Source organism: Haliotis rufescens, unplaced genomic scaffold (genome assembly GCF_023055435.1).
Source record: "Haliotis rufescens isolate VD_foot unplaced genomic scaffold, xgHalRufe1.0.p SCAF_9, whole genome shotgun sequence".
In the NCBI taxonomy this organism is placed as follows: Eukaryota; Metazoa; Mollusca; class Gastropoda; order Lepetellida; family Haliotidae; genus Haliotis; species Haliotis rufescens.
In genome coordinates, this window is record NW_025964383.1 from 39,592,924 (window position 1) to 39,619,327 (window position 26,404).

Below are 26,404 nucleotides of genomic sequence, written 5' to 3' on the forward strand. Positions count from 1 at the left end.
GTGAAATAACTCTAAATTTCACTTACTTGCTGCCACTGACGGCAATTGACATTTTACTAGCACTTCAATCATTTGCGGTCGGTGACAGTCACAAACAAACTTACAACAGACTCTTCTGTCACATGACATGTCATGTTGTCATGCTACACACTCAGGATGTGACAGGCTTAGTTACCACAGGATCCATAGCGACAGTAGTTCATGTATGAGTGAGTGAGTTGTGTTTTAACCCGCTTTGACTCAGAACAGCATTATCAGTTATATCACAGTGTGTCAGGTTAATGTGGGAGAAAAGCTGGAAGAGATGCAGGTCTCAGACGATGACCAATTTGGTGATGACAAACCTAGAAACATATTCGGGGTGAATTGGGATTTGAACCCACCATCATAGGTTTCTGGCATGCCCGGGGCGATCGGGTAGCCCAGTGGTTAAAGCGTTCGCTCGTCACGCCGAAGACACGGGTTCGATTCCCAACAAGGGTATAATGTGTGAAGCCCATTTCTGGTCTCCCCCGCCGTGATATTGCTGGAATATTGCTAAAAGCAGCGTAAAACCATACTCACTCACTCACTTCTGGCGTGCCCAAGGGAGGCAACTGTGCACAGTGAATTGTGGTTCTTAGACGATTTGGACACCATGCCCCCTACTGATTTGATGGATAGTAAATGTTAGATTCACAAGCCCGCTGTAGAAATGAGCATCATGCTGACATATCATGTCCATGTATAATACATGTGCGGACTGATCATTTCATATATGGGGTGACAGCCTCTGTGGTCTAGTGGTAGAGCGTCCGCCCGGAGAGCGGAAGGTCCGGGGTTTGATCCCCGACCGCATCATATCAAAAGATGTTAAAAGATGGTACTTGTTGTTACCCTGTCTGGCGCTCGGCATTAAGGGGCTAAAACAAGGACTGGTCGGCTCGGAGTCAGTATACTGTGTCTGAGTGGGGTATTGGTGTTAAACTGCGGCATGGTATCTCAGTGTGCTAGGACTATAAATCGACATTAGTCCGGACTAGTACAAGCAGACACACACACACACACACACACACACACACACACACACACACACACACACACACACACACACACACACACACACACACACACACACACAAACACGGGGTGACGGAACCTGTTTTTTGTGTTAAAATAAAATGTGAATAAAATGTTTCATGATTCCACCTAAATTCAGAGCAAAAACTTGTAGACATACTTGTCTTTGAAGCTGTGGCCGAAAAATATACTCTTACAAAAATTCCCTCTATTAAACTAGTGACAGGTTGGCCCACTTATGCCGATATAGGGCATTAACTGCTGCCATTCAAGTTATACTTTCAAAAACAAAAGACAATGTGAGCTCCAGGAACTGATGACTGCTTAGTTGATTGGTTACAGAACATTGACCTATTTTCCTGTTTTGTTTACAAGCATCCCCAAGGTGAAACTGGGGTATTTTCAACATAGACATGTATTAGCAGATGACACAGCAACTATTGTCAGTGTTTAACATGGACAGTGATTGCTTGATTGATGACATCGTAGAGTGCATTGTGTGACTGGTGACCATGGTGACAAGGTGCTTTCAGAGTGTTGCTAGATGTATATGAGGAACAGAGAGGAGGGAGGACCATTTCAAAATCAATGACATAAAACTCAAACAGTTTTATATTGTTATTGACAATGTATTCACTATTCAGTTATTCCTTTTTATCTAAGACACACATATCTTGAAATTCCATTCTTCATAACATCAATTACTGTTCAAACACACGTTGTTATAACTGGACTTATGTGAGATTTCATAAAATAAAGCAGAGAAATATTTTGATATGGTCCCTGCAATGATTCCTGCAATGACAATGTATAGAGAAGTGGCCATGCTTGAAAACATTTATACAAAGTGCTTAAGGCACAAAGAGACTATTGATTTTGTTTAATTTGAAACACCAAAGAAATTCATTACTGAAGTAATCTTCATTATTTATATAGTGTAAGTGTTTGGACAGTAGAGGTGATCTGTTAAAGGGGAACTTGTTCACAAGGCTTTCGTGTCAGGAACCATCCTGGATTCAGGTCATTGATTGAATTTCAATTCAATCTCATTAAAGTCAGATCTTAGTTCTCGCTGCCGCTAAACAAAGATCTGAGGACATCCCATTACGGGTCACGTCAGACGGACCTTTCTCAAACTCTGACCGACCAATGGAATTACTGACAAGAAGTCAACAATAGCCAATCAGAAGGCAGCTTTCTCTTGCTTTACGGCACTAATTTCAAATTGGCGACTACGCTTCGAAACATATTTTGACATTCTTGCTTAAAAATTTGAAACCTGAACAAAAGAACGTTCGAGATTGGCTAATATTTGGTCTAGATTGTATAGATTTAGTCGTTGAGTCCATAACTATCGTTCGGAATACCCCGTTTTAACATTTTCGAGGCTGCATGATTAGAAATCACATTTCGACTGTCACTTTCATGATCTGGTAAACGACGCTCTGATTGGTCGGATGAAAGGTCGTTCTGACGTGACCCCTAATGGGATGTCCTCAGTTCTTTGTTTAGCGGTAGCGAGAACTAAGATCTGATTGTAATGAGATTGAATTTCAATTAGGACAATAAAACACCCTTTGAATAAATTTGAACTGATTTATTGTTGCAAGAAAGATTGTTTTTCTCTTGTTGATATTTTAGCTACTTATGATATTCACAGGGACCTTATTTAGTTATTCAGCCCTACTCTTGCGCTGCTTGTAATATACTCACTGTCAAAAGAAACGCTACCATAAACATTTATACAGAAGTATGTATGTTAAGAAGAGATGTTTCCAATGTGTACCACTTAATGACAAGACTGACAATCAGTCAAGTGTTACCACAGAGTGTCTTTATGCTGCAAATGATTGCCAAATTTTACAAGCTAATCCTGTATGAGACAAATGGTGCATCTCGAGTCATGGATCTATGACGTCACATGTGATGCGTTCATGAGTGTAGAGGCACACAACATACCAGTATATTCGTTTGTGCAACGAACCAATTTCTAATTTCTCTTGAATATGAGTAAGTCTTCATATATTAACCAACATGTATGGTGTTACGTTTCTTTTGTCGGTGAGTATAGTTTGTATCAGGTTTTTTTTCGTACGATGATGGACTTAGCTATTAACTCAAATGTTTACTTGTTACAGCTTATAATCATGGTTTGTTCTGAAGTCCCCAGCAATACAAATGGATCATTTAATATGCAAGGTATTTCCACCTGCCGTGCCATCAGAAGCAAAGGCCTGAAAAACAATATAGATTTTGCCTCCAGGAATTTTCCTAAAACTAATGTTTTAACCCTGAATGCATGGCTGTGTTTCTTGCAGTAAAATAATGTCTTTGATCATCCAAGACTGGCTTTCAATGCAGATCCTGCTTGGGTGACCTCAGTTTATGATGTTGCTACAATGAAATTGCTTCACTAATCTCTCTGGTCAGCTGTACTATTTACACTCAAGATACTGCTTATTTCTGTTTACAAACTGAAAAAGTTTGAAGAATGATTGTAGATGATAAAGAGAATCTCACCCTTGTATCTACCAAGGACTAATATGTCAACACTCTTTGATAAAAGTAGTTTGACTCTTTTCAAGAAAAGACAAACAACCGCGTTGGGGAATAGGTCAACATTTAATTGACAAAAAATTATTTATGTGTTTAAATAATGTAAAAATGCCTCCTTAACTAAAATGTACAACATGAAACAATAATTAAAAACTAACAAGCCCTGGGAGGGAGGGAGGGAGGGTGGGAGTCTTACTTTCTCGCCTGCAGGGACTGAGCATCATGGGTGAGGCGCAGCGCCCTCGTGGTAGCACGTGTGGAACGTGACCTAAGCAGCGGATCGGCTGCGTTGTGCTTACTGAGTTAAACCTAAATAAGGCTTTACTCATTATTTACCACAGTATCCTCAGCAAGACTCGGAGATTTGAAATTTGTCTTGATGTTGTTGATCTTGGAAGACACTTGGGTGAGCTTCGCTATTAGTCAGCATGTGAATCACTGGAGCACCTTGAAAAAAACATGATAGACAATGCTAATTAAGGGCATAGCCCTAGGAGAGACAGTGTCCATGCACCCCAATAGGAATAGTACATGCTGTGTTGCCATGGTTACCATGTGTTAGTCAGGAGGTCATGGCGTATAGTACATGACAATGGGAAACAACGTTATTTCAGTCTGATCGGCAGTATATTTTTATGAAACTGTAAAACAATAATTTAAGCATGTTATTGTTGTTTCAGCTGCGCCACCTGTTCACAGGGAAGTATATTCATGTCAGCACCACCAAGACTTCCCAGACTGAAAGCAACAACATGGCGGTAAGCAGCAACATCGTCGACAGAAATAGGAACTGAAAATATATATCTCATGACATTCATGCCACCTTGGACTGTAACGGTCAGCCTTGTATTTTTGTCCACAAACTGTTTTCTTAGAATGTATTTTATCGGATACCTTCCGACAGTTTTGTAAGGATGTAACAAACTCCTTCTTGTAATGGTTTCTTAGTCTTCAGCTGCCAGTTTTAGCCACCTCACTAAAATAATGGTGTTGGGGGCTTACCTCGCTGACTGCAATGTGGATATGGAACTTCTGGTTTCACGGATTTTTTCGAAACGGACATCCAATTTTTGATGTTTATTGTTTGCTTTGATATTTAATTTTGAGGTTGAATCATAGTGAAGACTACAAGGCCGAGTTTCATGTTTTGAATAGTCATGCCGCTTGCTGTCTGCTCTGTTGCATGCAGCCATAGTTACGTAGTGTGTGTGTTATCCTGTTTTCTATGATTCTGATTGGCTGACATGGATTCAAAATTGAATGTTATTTATTGATACGGATTTTCCATCACCTTGCATCAGTGCACCAACTTGCAGCATTTGAAATTACATGTAAAAATAGTATCGGGAACTTCCATTTATCAGACTTCCATGATTTGATACAGTTTGTGATGGTTGTCGATAAAAAGAATTTATGAATAATATTTAGCATCAAACAAACATGGTGGATAAGCATATTATATTATGCATGTGTACTGTTTGTTTTATTTTACACTGGAACCTGGGGAGTGGGGACTCTTCAGTGTTTATTATTAGGGTTATGATAAGGACCCTGGACTTCCATGGTTAGTTCGAGCACGGGATTTATTGTAGTCTATGGGTTAAGACTGCTTTGTGAAGTGAGGGCAGAGATTGTTCTTGAGAAGGAACATTTTCTTGATGTGTTCTATTAGGATAAAAATGTGTTTGACTTTTTACTTTCCCCAAAATATGATTTATTAAGTGTTGCAAAATATGTGGTTGATGTTCCAGGTCGACCTGTTGCATGGAAATGCCAAACATGCTCAGTTCCGGATCATGCCGAGATACAAGGTCAAGGCCGAGGGTGATGTGGTATGTATTGTGTCCTTGAACTCTGTCAGATAAAGCGGCTTATGCAGCAAAGGGTGTTTGGTACATGATGGTATGTTCTGAACCACCTCAGATTATTTAGCTCACCAGGTCACTGAAACAATCCAAGCATGATATTCTGTAGATTTGAAGATGCATTGGATTCAAGATGAAATGTAAATTGTTACATTAAATTGATTCAAGGTGGCTGCCAGTGATGCCAAAGGTTAACATGCTGTATGTATTTTCAGGTCCAAATTGATGATCAGATTGTGTTGGACAGCATCAAGTCTTCCGGCCAGTTCCTGCACGTCAGTCGCATTCTGCTAGGGTCCAGCTCTGTATATCACAACAGGTCAGTACCTTGGCCAATTGCTTCATGTATTAGGCTGTTGTAGCATTGGCGCCAACATTTGTGAAGTCTTTTGGAAAATAACACTAGAACTGAAGCAGCAGATATATTGTTTCAGTATGTTTCATTGGCCTTGAATTGGTTTGGCCTTGACTTGGTTTGGCCTTGCCACAGCCCCTGTTTCCAATATGAATGTAAAAAAATACCATGGAAATTCTGAAATATATATAAAAATACTTTTAATTAAATTTTTAAATACCTGGTACCGATTGCACTGGTTACAAAACCAGTTGTTTGTAGGTTAAAGTAGATCAAAGCAATGAAATGAAATATCACAGAAATTCTGCAAGTGATTCAATCTTAAAAATGTTTTGAAAATTTCTTAAATGGATGAGACAGTTGTCAATATTCAGTTGGTATTGTTTCCTTAAGGCTATTATATAATTAAGCTGAAATTATTATATTCTAGAATGATATATCGGATATATATCGGATAGCATGACGTGTATGTTACTAACAGTGGACCTCGATGCACAGTCTCGATGTTTTCTTTATGCCTGAATAATTCGGAGTTGGGGTTCAGAGGCATTTACTAACTGCTTGTGTAAATATTCTTTTTAAATATTCCCTTTAACTTCATTCATCCAGCTGTGTCTGCATTTGGAACTGTCTGGACCTTATTGTATATCCTTGTAGGCAATATTAACATTATTCCCAGGCTGCATCCATTGTTGCTCATAATATCAATCACTGGATTGTCTTGTCCGAACTCGACCGCTGTCATGTAGTTGTAATATTGCTGAGTGGCGTTGAACAACAAATGAATATAAAGTTTGAGTTTGATCAAGCTGGCTGGGACAGCCTACTGGCCCAAGCGTAGCCCCCCTTTAAGTTAATGAATTTAATGAAGTTAACAAGGTTAATAAGGCTTCATTGCATATTCCGGGATTATTGTTCACGAAAGTGTATTCATGAAAGCTCATACACAGATTTTCATCCAGGCACCTTACTTTAATAAAAATATCTTTTCACTACTATGTAATGAAAATATTCCTTGGAATGCGAGATCTCTTAACATTTAGTTCAAACTTATCTGCTTCATATAAAATACTGGATGATAACCTTGAATCTATTGTGGCCTACACTGGGAAATATGCACACAGATTTTAAAAACAGTCATTGTTAATACTTCATGTTTACTTCATGTTAGTACACATGGTAGTTTTCTAGCAGTAGGCCATCTGTTGTTGTGACATGAGTACCATTAATCTGATACACACATGTTGTTACTAGTGCATTGACCAAAGTGTCGGAGAGGTAGGTAGCGTGTATGTCTCCTGACTAGACTGTACATCTCTTACTGTTCGTGCCTTGTCCCTTCGTCCTGCTGTAAACATCTGCACACAGTGTCACCGACAGACACCTTGTACTGGCTCAGCACATCCATGGTGTCGTACCGCTAGAGGTTTGACCTGCATTAGATGTTGTTTGTACTGATATGAAAATACTGTGTGCTTTAATGATGTTAGTCTTTAAAAACCTGCTTGTCCATTGTTATCATTTTCCTTGATCAGAATCTTAAAAGATATATTGTCATTATTTCAAGCAGAATGACAATAGTGCCCTCTTTTAATATTATGTATTCTGTTTTGTCCTCTTAAAGTATCTTTTTGCTTTTGGGGCGCAAGAGCTCAATTTGTCTAGGAACTGCAATTTGTTATGTGGAGTTGCCTCCCTTACCAATGCCTGGATTAGCTAGTTATGCATTGAATATATCACCCCCTGATATGTTCTGAGATCTATCAACACCATTCCTACTTTCGTTGGTTTTGTCAAAGATGTAAATGTGTATTACCATGGCTACCAGTCTTGTTAGGTTTGCCAACACAATGTTGACACGCCTGGATGTAACGGGAATTCTGTTCAATTGGGAATTACATCACATTTATTTTCGTCCCTTTTCACTGTTCTTTTGTTTGTTTCTTGTCAACTGTCAACTTAGATAAGTGTTAGAGTTAGTTTCTTGTTGTCTTTGAACACATAGTTCAGCGTTAGTGTCTTCTTGACTTTCAACACATTATAAATCATTAGTCATTCTCTATTTTCTTAGAATCTTTCCCTCATTATATGTGTCTAAATATGCTTTGTTTAAAAAAATATTTTTTTACTTTTGTGAGGTTTCATTGAAAAGTAGATTGTTTTGCATTCGTCTTTACAGGAATTTACTGATCATAAAATTCATATCAGGGTAATAATTTAGTGCGGTCAAAATGTATCAAATGACAGAGCATCTTGCTTGACATTGTGACAGCGTGTGTGTTATGCTTCATGGTCCTGCTTCCATATAGTGCTTCCTTGTCAGGCCATGGTAAGGGTTGGACAAAGTTCGGACATGTTTAGGGTAGGGCTCATTTGACTGATGAACACTCACTTCTAAGTTGACCACTGATTTACCCCATGTGGTAGGGCTGGTACAGGTAACTCGGGTACCCAGGTCGGGTGGGTACTGAGGACCCGGGGACCCACAGGACTACCCGGACCCGTGGTTAGTCACGTGATCTATTGTTTAATAACAAAAATTATCTTGAACTCTATGATAACACTACAAGTTACTCATGTTCGAATTTCTTTCTGACTCTGCAGCCATTCCTTCTGATTTTTCATATGGTTGAATAAAGATATAACTTATTAAACTTCAGTGTATGAATGACCAGATTGTTTAATACATGTACCTAAATACGTATTGACAGTGTTATGCTAAAAATGTTCCCAATCGGACATTTTGAGACATCTCCTGAGACCTACAGTGGGTACCCGGGTAGGGTCGGGTTATAGGGGGGTGGGTACCCCGGTAGGGTCGGGTAATAGGGGATCGGTACCCGGGTAGTAAATTTGGACTTGTCCCAGCCCTACTACATGGTTTACAGTATAAGTTGTCAAGTTTTGCCGATACAGGTGGACTTGATGAACCATGACATAACTAACATTCATTCGTTCACTCACTGTTTAGCTCAGGATGTTTTTCTCAATCATTTTCTGCTGTGTTCCCATTCCTATGTTAGTCCTGCTATTGAGGGAGGGTGTGTATCATCAGTCAACATTACCATGACTGTTTTGTCTGGGGCAAGTGTACTTCCTTACAAGCAATCTTGATGTAGCTGTTATATTGCTGACTGTGGCATAAAACAACATTCACTCACCTACCTGGTGACCCATGAAGATCTGGAGTGGAATAGGTCTTCAGCAACTCATTTTTGCTGTAAAAGGCGACTGTGCTTGTCATAAGAGTCAACTAACGTGATTGAGTGGTCAGGTTCGCTCTCTTGGTTGATGCATGTCATCGTATCCCAATTGTGTAGTTTGATGCTCATGATGTCAATCACTGGATTGTCTGGTCCAGAATCGGTTATTTACAGACTGCCGTCATTTAGCTGGAGTATTGCTGACTGCGGCGTTAAACAAACAAACAAAACAAACAAACAACTACATACCTGTTTGTAATATATTTTCATGTCAGATGTAGAGTTTGGGATCAGAAGGCCCCAATACTTGCCGAAGAGCCAACTTGTAGTGAATGGTTGCTTGACTCAGTTATTTACAGGCCATCACAATTTGAATGAAGCTGGAACACAATGTATTTTATGGAATAGTTAATGCAAAACTAAGCTTCGATGTTTGTTTTGAAATATTTACTTCAGTTTGTCAATCACCATGTTGATGTTTCTCTAAGTGTTCTCGTAGTTGTAAAGTACATCAATGATGCATTTCTCCTGTGTTTGTGGCAGCTATGAGCTGAACCTGTCTGTGCGGCAGTCTGGCTTCACCGTCTACAGGAAACACAAGCCCTCCACGGAGGATGAGAACAAGGTCAAGGTAATAAGTCAACCCTCATTTCTCATGTTTCTAGGAGACAGCTGTATACTGTCATCAAAGAGTGTGTACACTCACATCCTTGTTTAAGGCTTCGCGGGGTTACGGGTGGCCCAGTCGTCTAAGGCGCCACGATTCGCTGTGCAGAGTTGCGTCCCTTGGGCACGCCAGAAACCTATGATTGTGGGTTCGAATCCTGGTTCGCCCCAATTATGTTTCTAGGTTTGTCAGCACCATACACGTGCTCGTGGGTTTCACTGAAGTGGTAACGTCAGAGACCTGCATCACTTCATGCTTTCCTCCCACATTAAACTGACACGCCGTGATATTAATGGAATACAGATCAACACAGCATTAAACCCAATTTACACACTCACTCTACCCATCTAAACTCATCTAAACCCCTGCAAATCCTTGCTTGAGTACTGGAGTACCCTTCAGAGCCTTATTCTTAGTAATGATAGTTGGAGATTTTAATCAGCCTTTTGAATATCAGCACACTGTCTGACCTGCCTCTTCATTTTTGAAAATTGCGTGAAATGTGTCACCATGCATGCATGATTGTGTTGTTTCAGGTGGGGGATCTCATCAGGTTCTATCACAAGGAGATGGAGGCCTACCTTGTCGCCGAGGGTCTGTTCAATGACGAACTCACAGAAGATGGTGAGTTACTACTGATTCATGGTGTAACTTACAGTATTGTCTCACTCAAGAACTGTTTCAAAAAAAAAAATTACAAAAAATACTAGTATCTGTACTTTACCAAGAAAGTGTTATCCCAAAGATACCATTTGTTGCATTTGACCACTTTCTAAATGGCATTGTGTGTTCAAAGCTTTCGGGCCATGGGAGCCATGAGTGGGTTAGATCGCTGACTTTGCGTGCTGGCGTTAAGGTGCCTCACTCTGGCAGTGTGGGTTCAAAATCCCATACGGGACTCAACCTAAAAAAGTATGAGAATCTGTACTTTACTAAGAAAGTGTTATCCCAAATAGGACATTTGTTAGATCTATTCCGATTGATGGGGCTACATGGGTCAAATGGGTCAGTGTTGTACTGAAACTACTCATGAAGATTGAGGTTAGAATAGGTCTTTAGCAACCCAATGGAGCCAAAAGCATATTGAATACCCAGTGAAAACTATCTATGCCCAATGTGAATGATACTTTTTAAGAACTCGCATATAGGACAGACCCAGGTAAATCCCTGGCAACATGTAATGGCTGCCCCAGGTATCGGAAGTTCTGGTCAAATGTGACATGTTGCTGAATTGTGGATGGCTGTGATATAATTCAGGGGTCAATCACCCATGACAATGAGATCTGAGGTCTGCGTGTTGTAGGTAAATGTATGTGACTCTGTTTTCTTGTTTTCCAGTTCATCTGAGGATGCGTCCGATTGACCAGGCCAACCCCAAGACTATGTTCCCTAGCAGCTCCGCAGTGACCTACTGGCAGATTGAACTCCAGGAGGGGCCAATCATAGGTTAGTTGCCATGGTGATTTGATCCTCGCTAGTTTGCCAGCAATCTACTGGCTGCACGAACTTCACAAAAAATCAATAAATACAGTGATCAAACTAGGACTTGTGAACCATGCAGAGTTGTGTCCCTTAAGCATGCCAGGATCCTGTGTGCATTGGTTTAAATCACAGTTTCTCTCACATGAGATACTTTGTTTGTCAGCACCATGCCTGTGTTAATGTTTCAAAACGACATTCACTTTTGGCCATTTTTTCATCATGCGACATGTGAAAATCCGGGTAGAATAGGTCTTCAGCAACCCATGCTTCCCGTAAGGGGCGACTATGCTTGTCGTAAGAGGTGACTAACGGGATCGGGCGGTCAGGCTCGCTGACTTGGTTGATGCATGTCATTGTTTCCCAAGTGCGTGGATCGATGCTCATGGTGTGAGTCACAAACAAACAAACAGACAAGATCTCATCTGGCAGAAATTTTGGATTTTATTTCCCACATTGGTGAATGAGGTGGAGTACTTCTCTTGTTAATGTGGCGGTCGGGTAGCCAAGTGGTTAAAGCATTCGCTCATCATGCCGAAGACCCAGGTTTGATTCCGACATGTGTACAATGTGTACATTGTGGTGTCCCCTGGCGTGATATTGCAGAAATATTGCTAAAAGCGGCGTAAAACCATACTCACTCACTCACTCTCTTGTTAATGTTGTCATTTCTTGCCACCAGGTGGGGTACTGAAATGGGAGCAGCAGTGTCGTATCATTCATATGTGCACACGGAAATACCTCACAGTGAACGAAAAGAGTCAAGTGACCTTGACCTCAGATTACCTTGACCCCAACACAGTTTTCAGGTTACATGCAGTGATCAGGGTGAGTTATACATTGTGAAGTTATACTTACTGTTTCCACAAAATATTAAATTTAAATAATTCTTTATAAAGCTTAAAAGAATAATAGTCTTTGTTCACAGGCACCGCCTGCGACATCACAGGTTTCGTTTTTATTTCCATTGTTCGAAAAAATAAATCTTTAAACATTCCATGTCATGAACATACGACCCCGGAGGTGAAATGCTACAATATTTAAGAATAACATGATTTTCTAAAAATTATTGTAAACAATATTTGCTTACATACTAGTTTCAACAACCAAAAAAAAACAAACCACTTCCCGCCCACACAATATTATCCAAAACCTTTGCCTGAGAACCAATTCTATTATATATTTACTGTATTCGACGTAATAAGCGCCTAGGGCGCACTCAAAAATAGAAATAGGGGGCTCTTATTAGAATATTATTTTGGTGAAAAAAAACAGATTTGAAAGATAAATTTTGTGGTTTATGCTGACAGCCTGAAATGTTTATGTACGACAGATATTTTTTTCTAGAATTTAATTGCCCATAATTAAGGGTGCATATAACACATGAGTGCATATTGTCCACGAATAAATAAGTCTTGTGAACATTGATCAATCGGAAGGGGTGCTAATTGCCAATATATTAGCAAATACCGCCGTGGGCGCATATTAGAGCGGGGCGCTTATTACGTCGAATACGGTAAGCCTAATAGAGTTTGTCATGCCCTGCAACAGAGAGGGAGGTGGCATCAGATGTGATGGAGTTGACGTGGGGCATGTCCCAATGGCTGGAGACCGTTTCCAGTCTAGATTCTGTGATATATGACTTGGGTCAAACTGAGACATTGTGTGTGTGTACTGAAAGTAAATGTTAGGACTAGATTGATATTCCTGGTAGAACTAAGTCAGTGTGTCTTGGATGACTTGGAAACCAGCTTGCTTGAGCTGCCAACTGACCAGAGCCTTGTCCCCCCTATACATGTTGAAGACACACACAGCTTTTGGCTTGGGCCATGATGAATTTATTGTTAGATTTTCATCCCTGTCCTCGTCACTGCCAACACCCTGCCTCGTCATGTTAGTGTCTTCCAGTACCTACAGTTGTGTTCCATTTTTCCATTACGTGACGAAATACACGTACATAGTCATGCCAACATTAATCCTTCGTGTGTACCACATCCAGTAACAGTTAGCAGTACTGATGTCTTGAGAGGTTTGTTGTTTTCTTATTTAAAATATAAGAACTTAAATACCTCTCATCTTTTAGAAATCTTGATGAGAATTTAATAATTAATTTATTGTCGCTTACAAAATTTGTTTAGAAACCAGTGTTTCCCAAACACTACATTCTTGTGGAAATATTTTTTGTATTTTTTAATAAATGTTAAATGTTTTAAGATAAATGCACTGGGAATTTGGCAACATTTTCATCATGAAGTCTGAATATATATATGAATATAAATATATATGAATATATATATTCAGACTTCATGATGAAAATGTTGCCAAATTACCAGTGCATTTATTTTAAAAATCTTAAAATTTATTAAAAAATACAAAAAGATATATATATATATATATTTCAATAAGGCTGTCAAAGTATTTGTCATGAAAATGAAATATTAATACTGCTTGTGAAAGAGCAAGAAATGGCTGTGATTCCTGGCTAGACAAGGTGGTTGTCCCTTACTCTGGGAATACATTCGCACTCTTCATTTGCTCATAGTTCTTAAAAAAGAAAATTCCATTAAATTTGAATGTGATTACAAATTGTATTAAGTGGAATAAATTGTTGGTTCCCGGCTAGATAAGTGGGTTGTCCCTCCCGACAGGATTTGTGGTTCAAGTAAGTACAGGGAGGGAACGCATGTCTGGCACTGAATGGTGTACGTGCTATTGTCTGCATCGTATCGAGAAAAGTGAATCTGGACATCCATCAGCATGACTGAATGAAACGATTGCTTGAAAGTTTTCAGTAACTTGCTAGCGAAATTAATCTTAGTGGTCTGGCTTGCCGTTGATGTTATGCGCTGTTGCAAGGTTGGATTTATTATTTTAAATTATTTTAAAATTAATTGATTCGATGGGAAAGAATTACTTAATAAATAATGCATGAAACATTGAATAATTCTTAACGTTCAGTGTAAAATCTTTTTGTGAATAGTATCTTGAGCATGTTTAATGTATGGCATTTGAGACAAAATGTTTAAGCGATACAATATGTCTGGGCGTCTGTAGTCTATTAGATAATGGTTAGGCCGAATTGTTATAACATTAGAGCACAAGTACTAATACCCGATTCATATAATGTTATAACAATTAGGGGCCCAACATTCATCTAGTCTACAGATACTGCTGATGTTATGTTATGATTGTATTATTGTATTGTCGTGTAGTTGACTTGATCAGACTTGAAGTGTAGGACTTATACATATCCACAAACAGGGCCATGCAACTGATGTAAGGCATGTATAGCAATGTAGAACAGCCAGTGGCTCTTACATTTAGTTTACTTACTGTCGGTAACACCGTCTTGTGTATCAAATAAGATCCAAGTTGAATAAAATAATATACAAAATACATCAGTGAAAGATATCTTATTAAATGTTATTTTGACACAAACAAAACATAAAGGAACAAGAATACACCCTGAAATGCCAAGGTTTCAAATGGTTATGTTCACATTGTGTCATTGTGTGACCTTGACCTTGACGGCAAATTGAGAATCAAGGTCACAGTCGAAGTTACTCTGCTGACATGAGAGGGAAATGTGAACTCTGTGACATCATGGAACCAGAGTGTAGTTAACCTTAGACTTTCCTAGAAACATCGAGTGACTGAGAGTAGTTCAGGCACAAAAGTAGCTGGCAGATCGACGGCCACAGGGCTAGGTTTTTCTAACGGGAGTGGCCTTGTATAATGTCCTTCAACTTGGATAATTTATGTGGCCAGTGACAGACATTATTTGTATTGTTGAGGTTACCCAGCCACTGCACAGTCTCTGACCAAAGGGACGGATATCCTGACAACATACAACCCAATCTGTTGTCTATTAAATGGTGGTTGTCGCTGCCAACCATGATAGTGGGGTTGTCGGGTAGCCTAGTGGTTAAAGCGTTCGCTCGTCATGCCGAAGACCTGGGTTCGATTCCCGACATGGGTACAATGTGTGAAGCCCATTTCTGGTGTCCCCTGCCGTGATATTGCTGGAATATTGCTAAAAGCGGCGTAAAACCATACTCACTCACTCCAACCATGATAGCATTTCAGATAAAATTGTGGATGAAATGTGTATGCATGGTCATTTTTCAGGATAGTTTCAAACAGTTCCTTATATGCATGAACATGTTGTTTTATATTATGCAGACAGTGGGTTTATGTAACAACAAAACAATTTTCAAATCAATGAAAATTTATAATAGGACCAGGTTTTGATGTGATTGAAAGTTGGGTTTAAACTTGTATGTGTGCTTATAAGTAAATTGCAGTTCTTGAATAAATTTAAAATCTTGGAATGGTATCATAGTAATAAAACACTACATAATAAATAGAACTATTGTAAGTGTTAGGTCAGTTTAGCCCTCGGCATGTGCATGTGATTGGCGTCGTCCAGCATGATTCCAAATTACCAACATACTCTATTTTTGCTGCTTTAATTCTCCTTCAAAGTTCATTTGTTTGTATTATGTCCATATTTAGCCAATATTTGAAAATAAAATAGATAAATACATATGTTAAAAAACAGAATCAACAAAAAAAGAAATCAATGAATAAAATATCAATTTAGCTGCTACGAGAAACTTGCATATATTGAATTGTTTAGTCATGGTGTTTGCCATTTACCAAATATCAGCACAACAGACAATGCGATATCACCATAATGTCCTGACATTCAATGCAAATTGTGATGTTAGTTTCCCTGTCAATCAATGTTGTCACATGATTATTGATGTGCTTGTCCATGTGTCGATATTGCCTGGCGTTATGTCTGGTTCCCAGAACGGTTCTTGATGAAGACCATGGTATTTGATTGCTCTACATGATTAATGACTAGTCACAATATCCAGATGCCATTGTGTGTTGTTTATGAATAGTTTTTAATGTTTATTCTGCTTGCCAATTTTACACTTAATGTACTTTTGTAATGATATTTTGGGCAGGACCAATATAATTTCGTAGGTTGCCCTAGAGTTTGCAAAGTAATAAAAAGAAAAAAAACAACATTACTGTTTATGATAAAACGTTATTGATAACAATATTTTGTTAGCATGGTATTGTTGTATTATTGTTCAAAGAATAATTTTAATTGAGTTTTCCACTCAAACCAGTCCGGAGAAATTACTTTTTGTGTTGTTTTTTTTTCCTTCTGCCTTTTGAAATGTTGAAGAAAATCTGAAAAAATAAGATGAAATTCCATTGGTCAGTTCTTACGACTGTTGTAAAGCTGTTTAAATGTGATATCTAATGGATCTGTGAAGATCTGGGGTAGACAAGGTCTTCAGTAATCCATGCTTGCCGTAAAAGGGGACTATGCTTGCTGTAAAGGGCGACTAACTGGATCGGGTGGTCAGGATCGCTGACTTGGTTGATGCATGTCATCGCATCCCAATTGATGCTCATGATGTCAATCGGGGGCACGGGTGGCCCAGTCGTCTAAGGCGCCGCGATTCGCTGTGCAGAGTCGCGTCCCTTGGGCACGCCAGAAACCTGTGATTGTGGGTTCGAATCCCGGTTCGCCCCGATTATGTTTCTAGGTTTGTCAGCACCATACCCGTGCTCGTGGGTTTCACCGAAGTGGTAAACGTCATAGACCTACATCACTTCGGGCTTTCCTCCCACATTAAGCTGACACGCCGTGATATAACTGGAATACTGTTAAAAGCGGCGTTAAACCAAACTCACTCACTCATGATGTCAATCACTGGATTGTCTGGTCCACACTCGATTATTTACAGACCGCAGTCATATAGCTGGAATATTGCTGAGTGCGGTGTTAAACAACAAACAAACAAACAAACAAACAAACAAACAATGATATCTAATGAGAATTTTCTTCCTGTTAGACCATGGTTACTTTTACTATTCTCAGTGATAGATAGATGGGGATAATTCATGTTAGTGTGGGTCGGTCGGGTAGCCTAGTGGTTGAAGCGTTTGCTCGTCACGCCGAAGACCCGGGTTCGATTCCCGACATTGGTACAATGTGTGAAGCCCATTTCTAGTGTTCCCCGCCGTGATATTGCTGGAATATTGCTTAAAGCGGCGTAAAACCATACTCACTCACTCATGTTAGTGTGAAACACATAGGTGAACAATGGACGCTGGAAATGTGTACCCGTGTTTATACTGTCTGTACATTCATCAGTTCCATGGGAATATCGAATACTATTTGTGTGACAACTTTTCCAAGCAATCAAACATTGCACTATTCCATCCTTTGTGTGTAGACATGTTGTCATTAACTCTTTCAACTATTTTATTCCCTCGATCGACAGCTTGTGGTAGGTGTCTCATCTGGGTCTTTTTCTTTTTTTTCTGGGAATGTCTGCTTTTTTTATCATAATGTATTTTGGTTTTCGCTGTGAGATTTTGTTGTTTTGTGTTGGTGGGTATATGTTTCTGAAACTTCATGTTGTTGTATTTTAACATTGCTTTGTTTTATCATTATTTCATCACATTAATTTATCATTGTTTTATTTTAAAATGTTTTTATTTTGTCATTGTTTTCTCATATTGGGGTAGCCTAGTGGTTAAAGCGTTCGCTCGTCACGTCGAAGACCGGGTTCGATTTCCGACATGGGTACAATATGTGAAGCCAATTTCTGGTGTCCCCCGCCATGATATTGCTGAAATATTGCTAAAAGCGGCGTAAAACCATACTCACTCACTCACTCACATGAGGATTTAAATTTTCTGATCAACTAACTGAGAGCTTTGGGGTTTAACTTGTTATTCAGAAAAGCAAACATCGCGTCATTACCTTACTTTTCACTGTGGCTTACATGTTGTTTTCTCAAACCGTTGTCCTTGGTTTCCCTTTCAATATGTTCCTTGAAGTGCTGCTGCTGTTGTGCTCTGTACCTGAATCTTTGCCATGTGTCTTACAATCCAGTGACTAATCATTGTAGTTACATCAGTGTGTATGTGGCGATGGGGAAGCTGACTTATGGGTTCATTTCTTCTTAAATGTTTAGATTTGAGACTTTTGTCTCTTTTTGTTTTCTCTGTTTTCGGTTAACTATGAGTATTTGATGACTGTCATTTATGCAAGGACTGAGAAAGACATCGTGTCTCCAAGAGGGGGGCGGTCGGGTAGCCTAGTGGTTAAAGCGTTCGCTCGTCACGTCGAAGACCCGGGTTCGAATCCCGACATGGGTACAATGTGTGAAGCCCATTTCTGGTGTACCCCGCCGTGATATTGCTGGAATATTGCTAAAAGCGGCGTAAAACCAAACTCACTCACTCATGTCTCCAAGATAATTAATTTATTTATTTTAAACTTCAATATGGAAACTCAGATTTATACATACTAAGCTGGAGTTGATCCGCGATGGTGGAAAGGGCTGCAGGGAGGGTCTACTCTTACATGTGAGCAATGACATGTTTAAACTCGGATGTATAAACTCGAGTAAGGCTTGGTCTCAGAAAATGCTGACGTTTCTTCAGTATGCCTGATATTAATCAAAACTCCCAAGAGTTGTCTCCTTTGTGCTGCCTTGGGAAGACTATTTGTCTTGTTAATTTTTCATCTTGCTAATCATGCTTACTGTGTGGTTTAAGCCAAGTCTGTTAATATTTTGTTTATTACAACTTCTGTTTTTCATCTCACACTTTTTTTTATGTCACATATGTTTTGCCTTCCTTGATACGATGTTGTTATTTTCACTTGTATTAAAAAAGTAAATGTCACAAACAATAAAATTGTAAGTAAAGATATTTTACTGCTGCTTTCTATTTTAACATTGGATATTAATGCTACAATGTATTTAGTAGTAGTAAAACATTTAACGGTTCATGCTTTATTCAAAATATAAAAACAACATGTCGTAAGAGGCGCCTAACGGGAACGGGAACGGGTGGTCAGGCTCGCTGACTTGGTTGATACATGTCATTGATCCCAATTGCATGGATCGATGCTCATGATGTTAATCACTGGATTGTCTGGTCCAGACTCGATTATTTTACAGACCACTGTCATATAGCTGGAATACTGCTGAGTGCGGCGTTAAACAACAAACAAACAAACAAACAAACAATGCTCATGATGTCAATCACTGGATTGTCTGGTCCAGACTTGATTATTCACAGACTGCCGTCATGTAGCTGGAATATTGCTGAGTACGGTGTTAAACAACAAACAACATAAAATGTTGTAAGAATATTGAATTAGTTCCAGTACCATGGCCATGTCTGTTACCTACTGGTACACGGGTACACAGTATATAAATGTGTGTTTGTGTATTGCAGGACAGTGATGATATTCCCTTTGAGAGCTATTGCCGCATCGAACATGTGGTCACCGGGCACTGGCTGCATGCTCTCACCGGTGAGTACAAGCATCATGACATGCCACACGTCTACAGGTTGTGTTGGCCCCTGTGTCTTGTCTTACAGAGGTACATATTGGCTGAGGGTTGAGGTGTCCAGAATAACAGGGTTATGTTAATAGCAGTGTTGTGTGTTCCCGAGTAATGTATGGGGGCTAATTGTAAGGTGTCTGGATTAACAAGGTTTTGTATTCAGCAGTGTGTGTGTGTGTGTGTGTTACATAGGAGTATGTTAAGTATAATGTGTCCACATTGACAAGGATGTGTAAACAGCAGTGGGTGTGTTACAGGGAAGTACGTGAGGGTTAAGTCTAATGTTTCCACATTGGTAAGGTTATGTATACAGCAGTGTGTGTGTTACGGAGGAGTACATGAGGGCTAAGTCTTATGTGTCCACATTGACAAGATTGTGTATACAGCAGTGTCTGTTACAGAGGGGTACATGAGATGTAGGTATGATGTGTCCACATTGACAAGATTGTGTATACAGCAGTGTCAGTGTTACAGAGAAGTACATGAGGAGTAAGTCTAATGTGCCCGCATTGACAATATTGTGTATACAGCAGTGTCAGTGTTACAGAGGAGTACATGAGATATAGGTATGATGTGCCCACAATGACAAGGTTGTGTATACAGCAGTGTCTGTGTTACAGAGGAGTACATGTGGAAGCAGCGTGCCAAGCTGAAGGAGGACAAGGATAACTCCATGGGGGCCCTCAAGTACAGCACGGCTCAGCTCAAGAAGGTAACAGTGGCAGATGAACATCATGAACTCTGTTCATGAAAACTGCTTGGATAAATCTATGAATATTGTATGAACCAGTGTTACAGAATAGGATGTAAACAGTTCATGAATACTATGTTAACAGTTCATGGTTGCTGCATAGATTGTTCATGAATACCATATCAACAGTTCATGGTTGCTGCATAGATTGTTCATGAATACTATATCAACAGTTCATGGTTGCTGCATAGATTGTTCATGAATACTATTTTAACAGTTCATGGTTGCTGCATAGATTGTTCATGAATACTATATTAACAGTTCATGGTTGCTGCATAGATTGTTCATGAATACTATATCAACAGTTCATGGTTGCTGCATAGATTGTTCATGAATACTATATCAACAGTTCATGGTTGCTGCATAGATTGTTCATGAATACTATGTCAACAGTTCATGGTTGCTGCATAGATTATTCATGAATACTATATTAACAGTTCAGGTCATACTACATAAAAACAGCTCCTCATGGCTCCATAGATAATTAATGAATGGTTGTTTTTTTCCACAAATAATTCATGATCAGTTAATGAAGTTCCAGTAATCTGTATATGGTATCTAACACTATGTGTGTGTACTAGTTAGATGAATTACACAAAGCATGTCATAGTATAGAGGAATGGATTGAGATCACATTTCACAGGTAATATAGTTGTCACTAAGTTTAAAAGATTAAATATTGGATGGAACACCCATCATATCTGACAATGCTGCCATTCAGAAGAGACTTTGATACTTCCAATATTCTTTGGTATTTCAGAATTAGATCAGGTTTATAAACTTTTTACACCTTAGAAACACAATACTTGTTATTGTAATACACCAGTTTGGCCTATTTATTACGTCTGTTAGTTTTAATGTTGATATTAGAACAAAGGTGGCTATTTTGAAGCATTCAAATCATGCAATGACAATTTTTTGAGAGCAGCTTCAGAGTGGAAAGAAGATGAAAGTAAGGGAGACAACTCCTGATGCTCGTTTTCATGTTCTCTCATGCTTGCTACATGTCCCCTTCGGTTCATCATTTTCCATCTTAACTTATTTTAGAATAAAACTTTTTCATCTTCATTCTTGCAAGTTTAACTTTGTATTTATTTATTTCATAACCAAAAGATGGTTTCGTAAAGTAGGTTGTCATAGAAACAAAGTAAGCAGTATTTTTAGCAGAGATGGCTTATGATAATGGAAATGGTTTTGTTGCTTATATTTACATATAGTCGTAACTGTAATTGGTGAGATTTGAGTGTTTGAATCTAGCATGGTTAAATTGCTCATGAGGCTGTTTCATAACGTTCCAAAACTTTTCATAATTTTCATACTCAATTTATGTTGTAAGATGCATGTGTAGCAACAATGTGTGTATTTATTGACAATTATAGGAAGTAAGGACAGGCTCAATAGAGTTTGTATTCTCATTTATGATAGAAACACAATACTTTAAATATTTGATTAACCTTGAGTAAGTACAATAATAAACTGACTTCTTAACATTGCTTTAATATCAGTTTCATTTTAAAAGCAAGACAACTTTTTCCCTCGGTCTCTCTGATGCAGTCATAAACACAAACACATCCTTCACTTTCACCCTTCTTTTAATCACACACGTCACTATCACAGGAAAAGAAAGTTGAGGCAAGTTTGTAGTTTGTCTTGTGTTATTTGTTGTTTGTGTACGTTGTTTGTATTTTCAAACCCTTTTTAATATTATTGTGCCAAATATGTCAGTTTGTATATCCCAGTAACAGTGCATCAACATTCTGTAGGGCCCAATCAGTATCAAGGCATCAGTATTCTGTTTGGCCCAATCAGTATCAAGGCATCAGTATTCTGTTTGGCCCAATCAGTATCAAGGCATCAGTATTCTGTAGGGCCCAATCAATATCAAGGCATCAGTATTCTGTAGGGCCCAATCAGTATCAATGCATCAATATTTTGCAGGGCCCAATTAGTATCAATGCATCAACTATCTGTAGGGCCCAATCAGTATCAAGGCATCAATATTTTGCTGGGCCCAATTAGTATCAATGCATCAACTATCTGTAGGGCCCAATCAGTATCAAGGCATCAGTATTCTGTAGGGCCCAATCAGTATCAATGCATCAATATTTTGCAGGGCCCAATTAGTATCAATGCATCAACTATCTGTAGGGCACAATCAGTATCAAGGCATCAGTATTCTGTTTGGCCCAATCAGTATCAATGCATCAATATTTTGCAGGGCCCAATTAGTATCAATGCATCAACTATCTGTAGGGCCCAATCAGTATCAAGGCATCAATATTTTGCAGGGCCCAATTAGTATCAATGCATCAACTATCTGTAGGGCCCAATCAGTATCAAGGCATCAGTATTCTGTAGGGCCCAATCAGTATCAAGGCATCAATATTTTGCAGGGCCCAATCAGTATCAATGCATCAACTATCTGTAGGGCCCAATCAGTATCAAGGCATCAATATTTTGCTGGGCCCAATTAGTATCAATGCATCAACTATCTGTAGGGCCCAATCAGTATCAAGGCATCAATATTTTGCTGGGCCCAATTAGTAGCAATGCATCAACTATCTGTAGGGCCCAATCAGAATCAAGGCATCAACATTCTGTAGGGCCCAATCAGAATCATGACAGAATCATATAATTTGAGAATAGTTTGATCTTTCTCCAGTTTATCTCACTTAAAAAAAACCATGAAAACATTGAAAGTAGATGACAACATTGGGATATTTCTGAAAACCATAGTATTTGTCTGATTTCGTCATTGTAATTAATCATTTTTGACAATGCTTTTGAATTTCTGCTCTGAATGTGTACCTTTGTATTTGTTTTGATGTTGTTTTGTTGATGTTGTCAGTCTGGACTATTATAGATTTACACATCACACTGTTCTTCATCATTGATGTTTCTTAGTGGAATAAATAATATCTGTTTGTTTGGAATGAGCTAGTTGAGAAAACTTAAGTAATTTCATCAGTCATTTCAAAATAATACATGTTCATATGGAATCGTTTTTTCTTCTGACCAACCTTCACATACTCAGGTCAGATTTAGCCAAACTTTTGATATGAAATATTTGCATATTGGCCTAAAAGATTTTCCAGAACAGCAAATAGAATTGGTTTTGTCTGATATTTTGTTACAGTTCTCAGTCTCCCTGTGTGTAGTTTCAGTGTCCCTAACGAAAGACCTTTACTCTGATTTGATACCTCTGTCAACATCTTAAGAAGCCTCTATTAGAGGTCATGGCAGGTGAACCCAGAGCAAACGTTGACCACCCAATCAAAATGAAGATTAAATGTTTTTTAGCCAATCAGATATCAGCTTTTTAAAACGATTCACAAAGTATTGATCTTCGCTAACTAGTACATTCTTTTCTATGTAGATGCCACAGCGCTCACAAATGACATATCTACAACATATTTTTCTCTATTTGGAATTACCTGTTTATATTTGTGAGCTTGAAGGTATTATATAGTCTACCATGAATTTGGGAATTACTCTATTCTGATTGGTCAATGAGAGGTTTCAACTCACAATAACCACCTCTGATTAACACAGCCTATTAGATTACTGCATCGCTGCAGAAGATCATGTTAGTAGAAAGAATTTCTTTCTCAGTCATTGTCTGTAGGCATTTTTGAATAATGATTTGTGAAATTTTTGGTTATAAGATGCAGATTTTATAGTGAGCAATAAGACAGCTGTTTTAGTAGTGACTACTCTGAATCAGGCAATTAACATTTGTGAGATACAGAAATCCGATATACTTCTCTGAATATTTTGCTCACTCCCAGAAGCTTACTCTGATTGGCTCTTTGGACAGTTCATTTGACGTAACCTCCATTTAAAGGTTTGACAGATCTTGATGGACAGAGGTATTAAATTGGAGAAATGACCTTTTTTGATGAGGTTGTTTGTTTGTACATTTGGTGATGAAAAGTCTACATTGCATTGATATCAACCATTTTGTATCAGTCAAGACCCAATGCCTTTGATTAATAGGGGCGGTGGGGTAGCCTAGTGGTAAGAGCTATTGCTCATCACACTGAAGCCCCCGTTTTCGACTCCCCACATGGGTACACTGTGTGAAGCCCATTTCTGGTGTCCCCCGCCGTGATCTGCTGGAATATTGCAAAAAGTGGCGTAAAACCATGCTCACTCACTTCAATTAATACTATTGCCGATTCCCCATAATTGTCAAGAAACACTCTGTCATCATGTTTGATGCTGTTTGATGTTTGATGTTTGATTTCATGACCAACATAATGAGAATGAGGCTTGTATCATGTGACTATGTCCAGGTCATGTGACTTGTGAAGTCAGTTATTTACTGAGTCTGTGTCACATAAGGATTCAGATACATGGTGCAGGTTGCGTTGGAATGGGAATGTTGATATCTCCTTGTCATGTGACTGTTCAGATCGAGGCTATACGAGAGAAGCAGTACGATGACGCCTTCACACTACAAGCAGTTGACCCTGATCTTGTGGACATCTTCCACTACATGGCGGGAATGGTGCCTTTCATCCAGAAACTAGTCAAAGATGTGAGTGCTTTTGGCGTTTTGTGCATTTCAGGAATTAAGCTGAAGAAAAGATTTGTTCTTGGACATGCAGCTTTCTTTTTTTAAAGCTAATAATATATTTAAAAAAAGATGGATTGAAGGTATTATGATATATTCTACCATGAATTTGGGGAATACTCGATTCTGAATAGTCAATGAGAGGTTTCAAATCACAGTAACCATCTCTGATTGGAATAGCTTATTAGATGACTGCATTAATAGAAAGAAGTTCTTTTTTGGTCATTGTCGGTAGGCATTTTAGAATAATTATATGTAATATTACAGTTTTTAAAATGCAAATTTATAGTGAGCAATCTGATAGCTGTTCCTGGATCAGGCAAATTAGTGTCGGATGGTGTGTGCATTGATTCACAGTTGGGGCACTGTTCACAGTTGATAACCCGCTGTGTTATCACACAGTTGAGTCATGATAACCCGCTGTGAAATCACAGACAGTTGAGACATGATGGTCCACTGTGTTATCACACACAGTTGCGACATGATGATCTACTGTTATCACACAGTTGAGACAAAATGGCCCACTGCGTTATCACACACAGTTGAGACACGATGATCTACTGTGTTATCACACACAGTTGAGACATGATGGCCCACTGCGTTATCACACACAGTTGAGACATGATGATCTACTGTGTTATCCCACACAGTTGAGACATGATGATCTACTGTGTTGTCACACACAGTTGAGACATGATGGCCCACTGCGTTATCACACACAGTTGAGACATGATGACCCACTGCGTTATCACACACAGTTGAGACATGATGATCTACTGTGTTGTCACACTGAGTTGAGACATGATGGCCCACTGCGTTATCACACACAGTTGAGACATGATGGCCCACCGCGTTATCACACAGTTGAGACATGATGGCCCACTGGGATTCACACACAGTTGAGACATGATGATCTACTGTGTTATCATCTGATAGCATGCACAGTATGGATGTGTTTCTATTATTGACTGGACTGTTGTTTGAATCAATTTTTCAGAAAAAAGATGATGTTATCCTGAATGCCAAGATGGCTCACACTGTTATCATGGTAAGTAGAGATTTCAGCCCTGGATCTCATGGGAGTCGTCTCAGTGCATCTGAGGAACCCAAGTTGTCTCATGTTTGTTTGTTTCTTGTTTAACGCTGCACTTAGCAATATTCCAGCTGTATGACAGTGGTCTGACCAGACAATCCAGTGATTACTATCACGAGCACTGATCCATGCAATTGGGATACGATGACATGCATCAATCAAGTCAGGGACAAGCACTCTCACAGATCTTCACTGGTCAGATCTGATTTGCAGATAATCGAGACTCATTATTCTCTGGTGTTGATGTTTTATATTTATGATTTATACAAATTGGGTTAGGCTTTTTATTCGTTTGTTCTTTATTTACAAAATATGTGCCTCAAAATTCAAAATGAATGCAATATAGCCAGAAAAGAATTTGGTTTTGGTAGTCAGAGTTGTCAGGACATTATATGCACCTTGTA

General features: G+C 38.9%; 1 protein-coding gene across 1 annotated transcript in view; it reads left to right on the plus strand.

Moving 5' to 3' along the window:
• LOC124139572 (inositol 1,4,5-trisphosphate receptor type 3-like) overlaps positions 1–26,404 on the plus strand; it is a 186,154-nt gene that overhangs the window by 55,565 nt on the left and 104,185 nt on the right. Inside the window, exons 5-18 of the mRNA XM_048390658.1 lie at positions 4,296–4,373; positions 5,367–5,447; positions 5,696–5,799; positions 7,090–7,113; positions 9,582–9,669; positions 10,242–10,329; positions 11,044–11,151; positions 11,867–12,012; positions 17,496–17,501; positions 19,468–19,546; positions 20,201–20,292; positions 21,260–21,283; positions 24,746–24,871; positions 25,905–25,955. Of these exons, the coding sequence (XP_048246615.1) occupies positions 4,296–4,373; positions 5,367–5,447; positions 5,696–5,799; positions 7,090–7,113; positions 9,582–9,669; positions 10,242–10,329; positions 11,044–11,151; positions 11,867–12,012; positions 17,496–17,501; positions 19,468–19,546; positions 20,201–20,292; positions 21,260–21,283; positions 24,746–24,871; positions 25,905–25,955 (1,095 nt within the window). The remainder of the gene's footprint in view (positions 1–4,295; positions 4,374–5,366; positions 5,448–5,695; positions 5,800–7,089; positions 7,114–9,581; positions 9,670–10,241; positions 10,330–11,043; positions 11,152–11,866; positions 12,013–17,495; positions 17,502–19,467; positions 19,547–20,200; positions 20,293–21,259; positions 21,284–24,745; positions 24,872–25,904; positions 25,956–26,404) is intronic.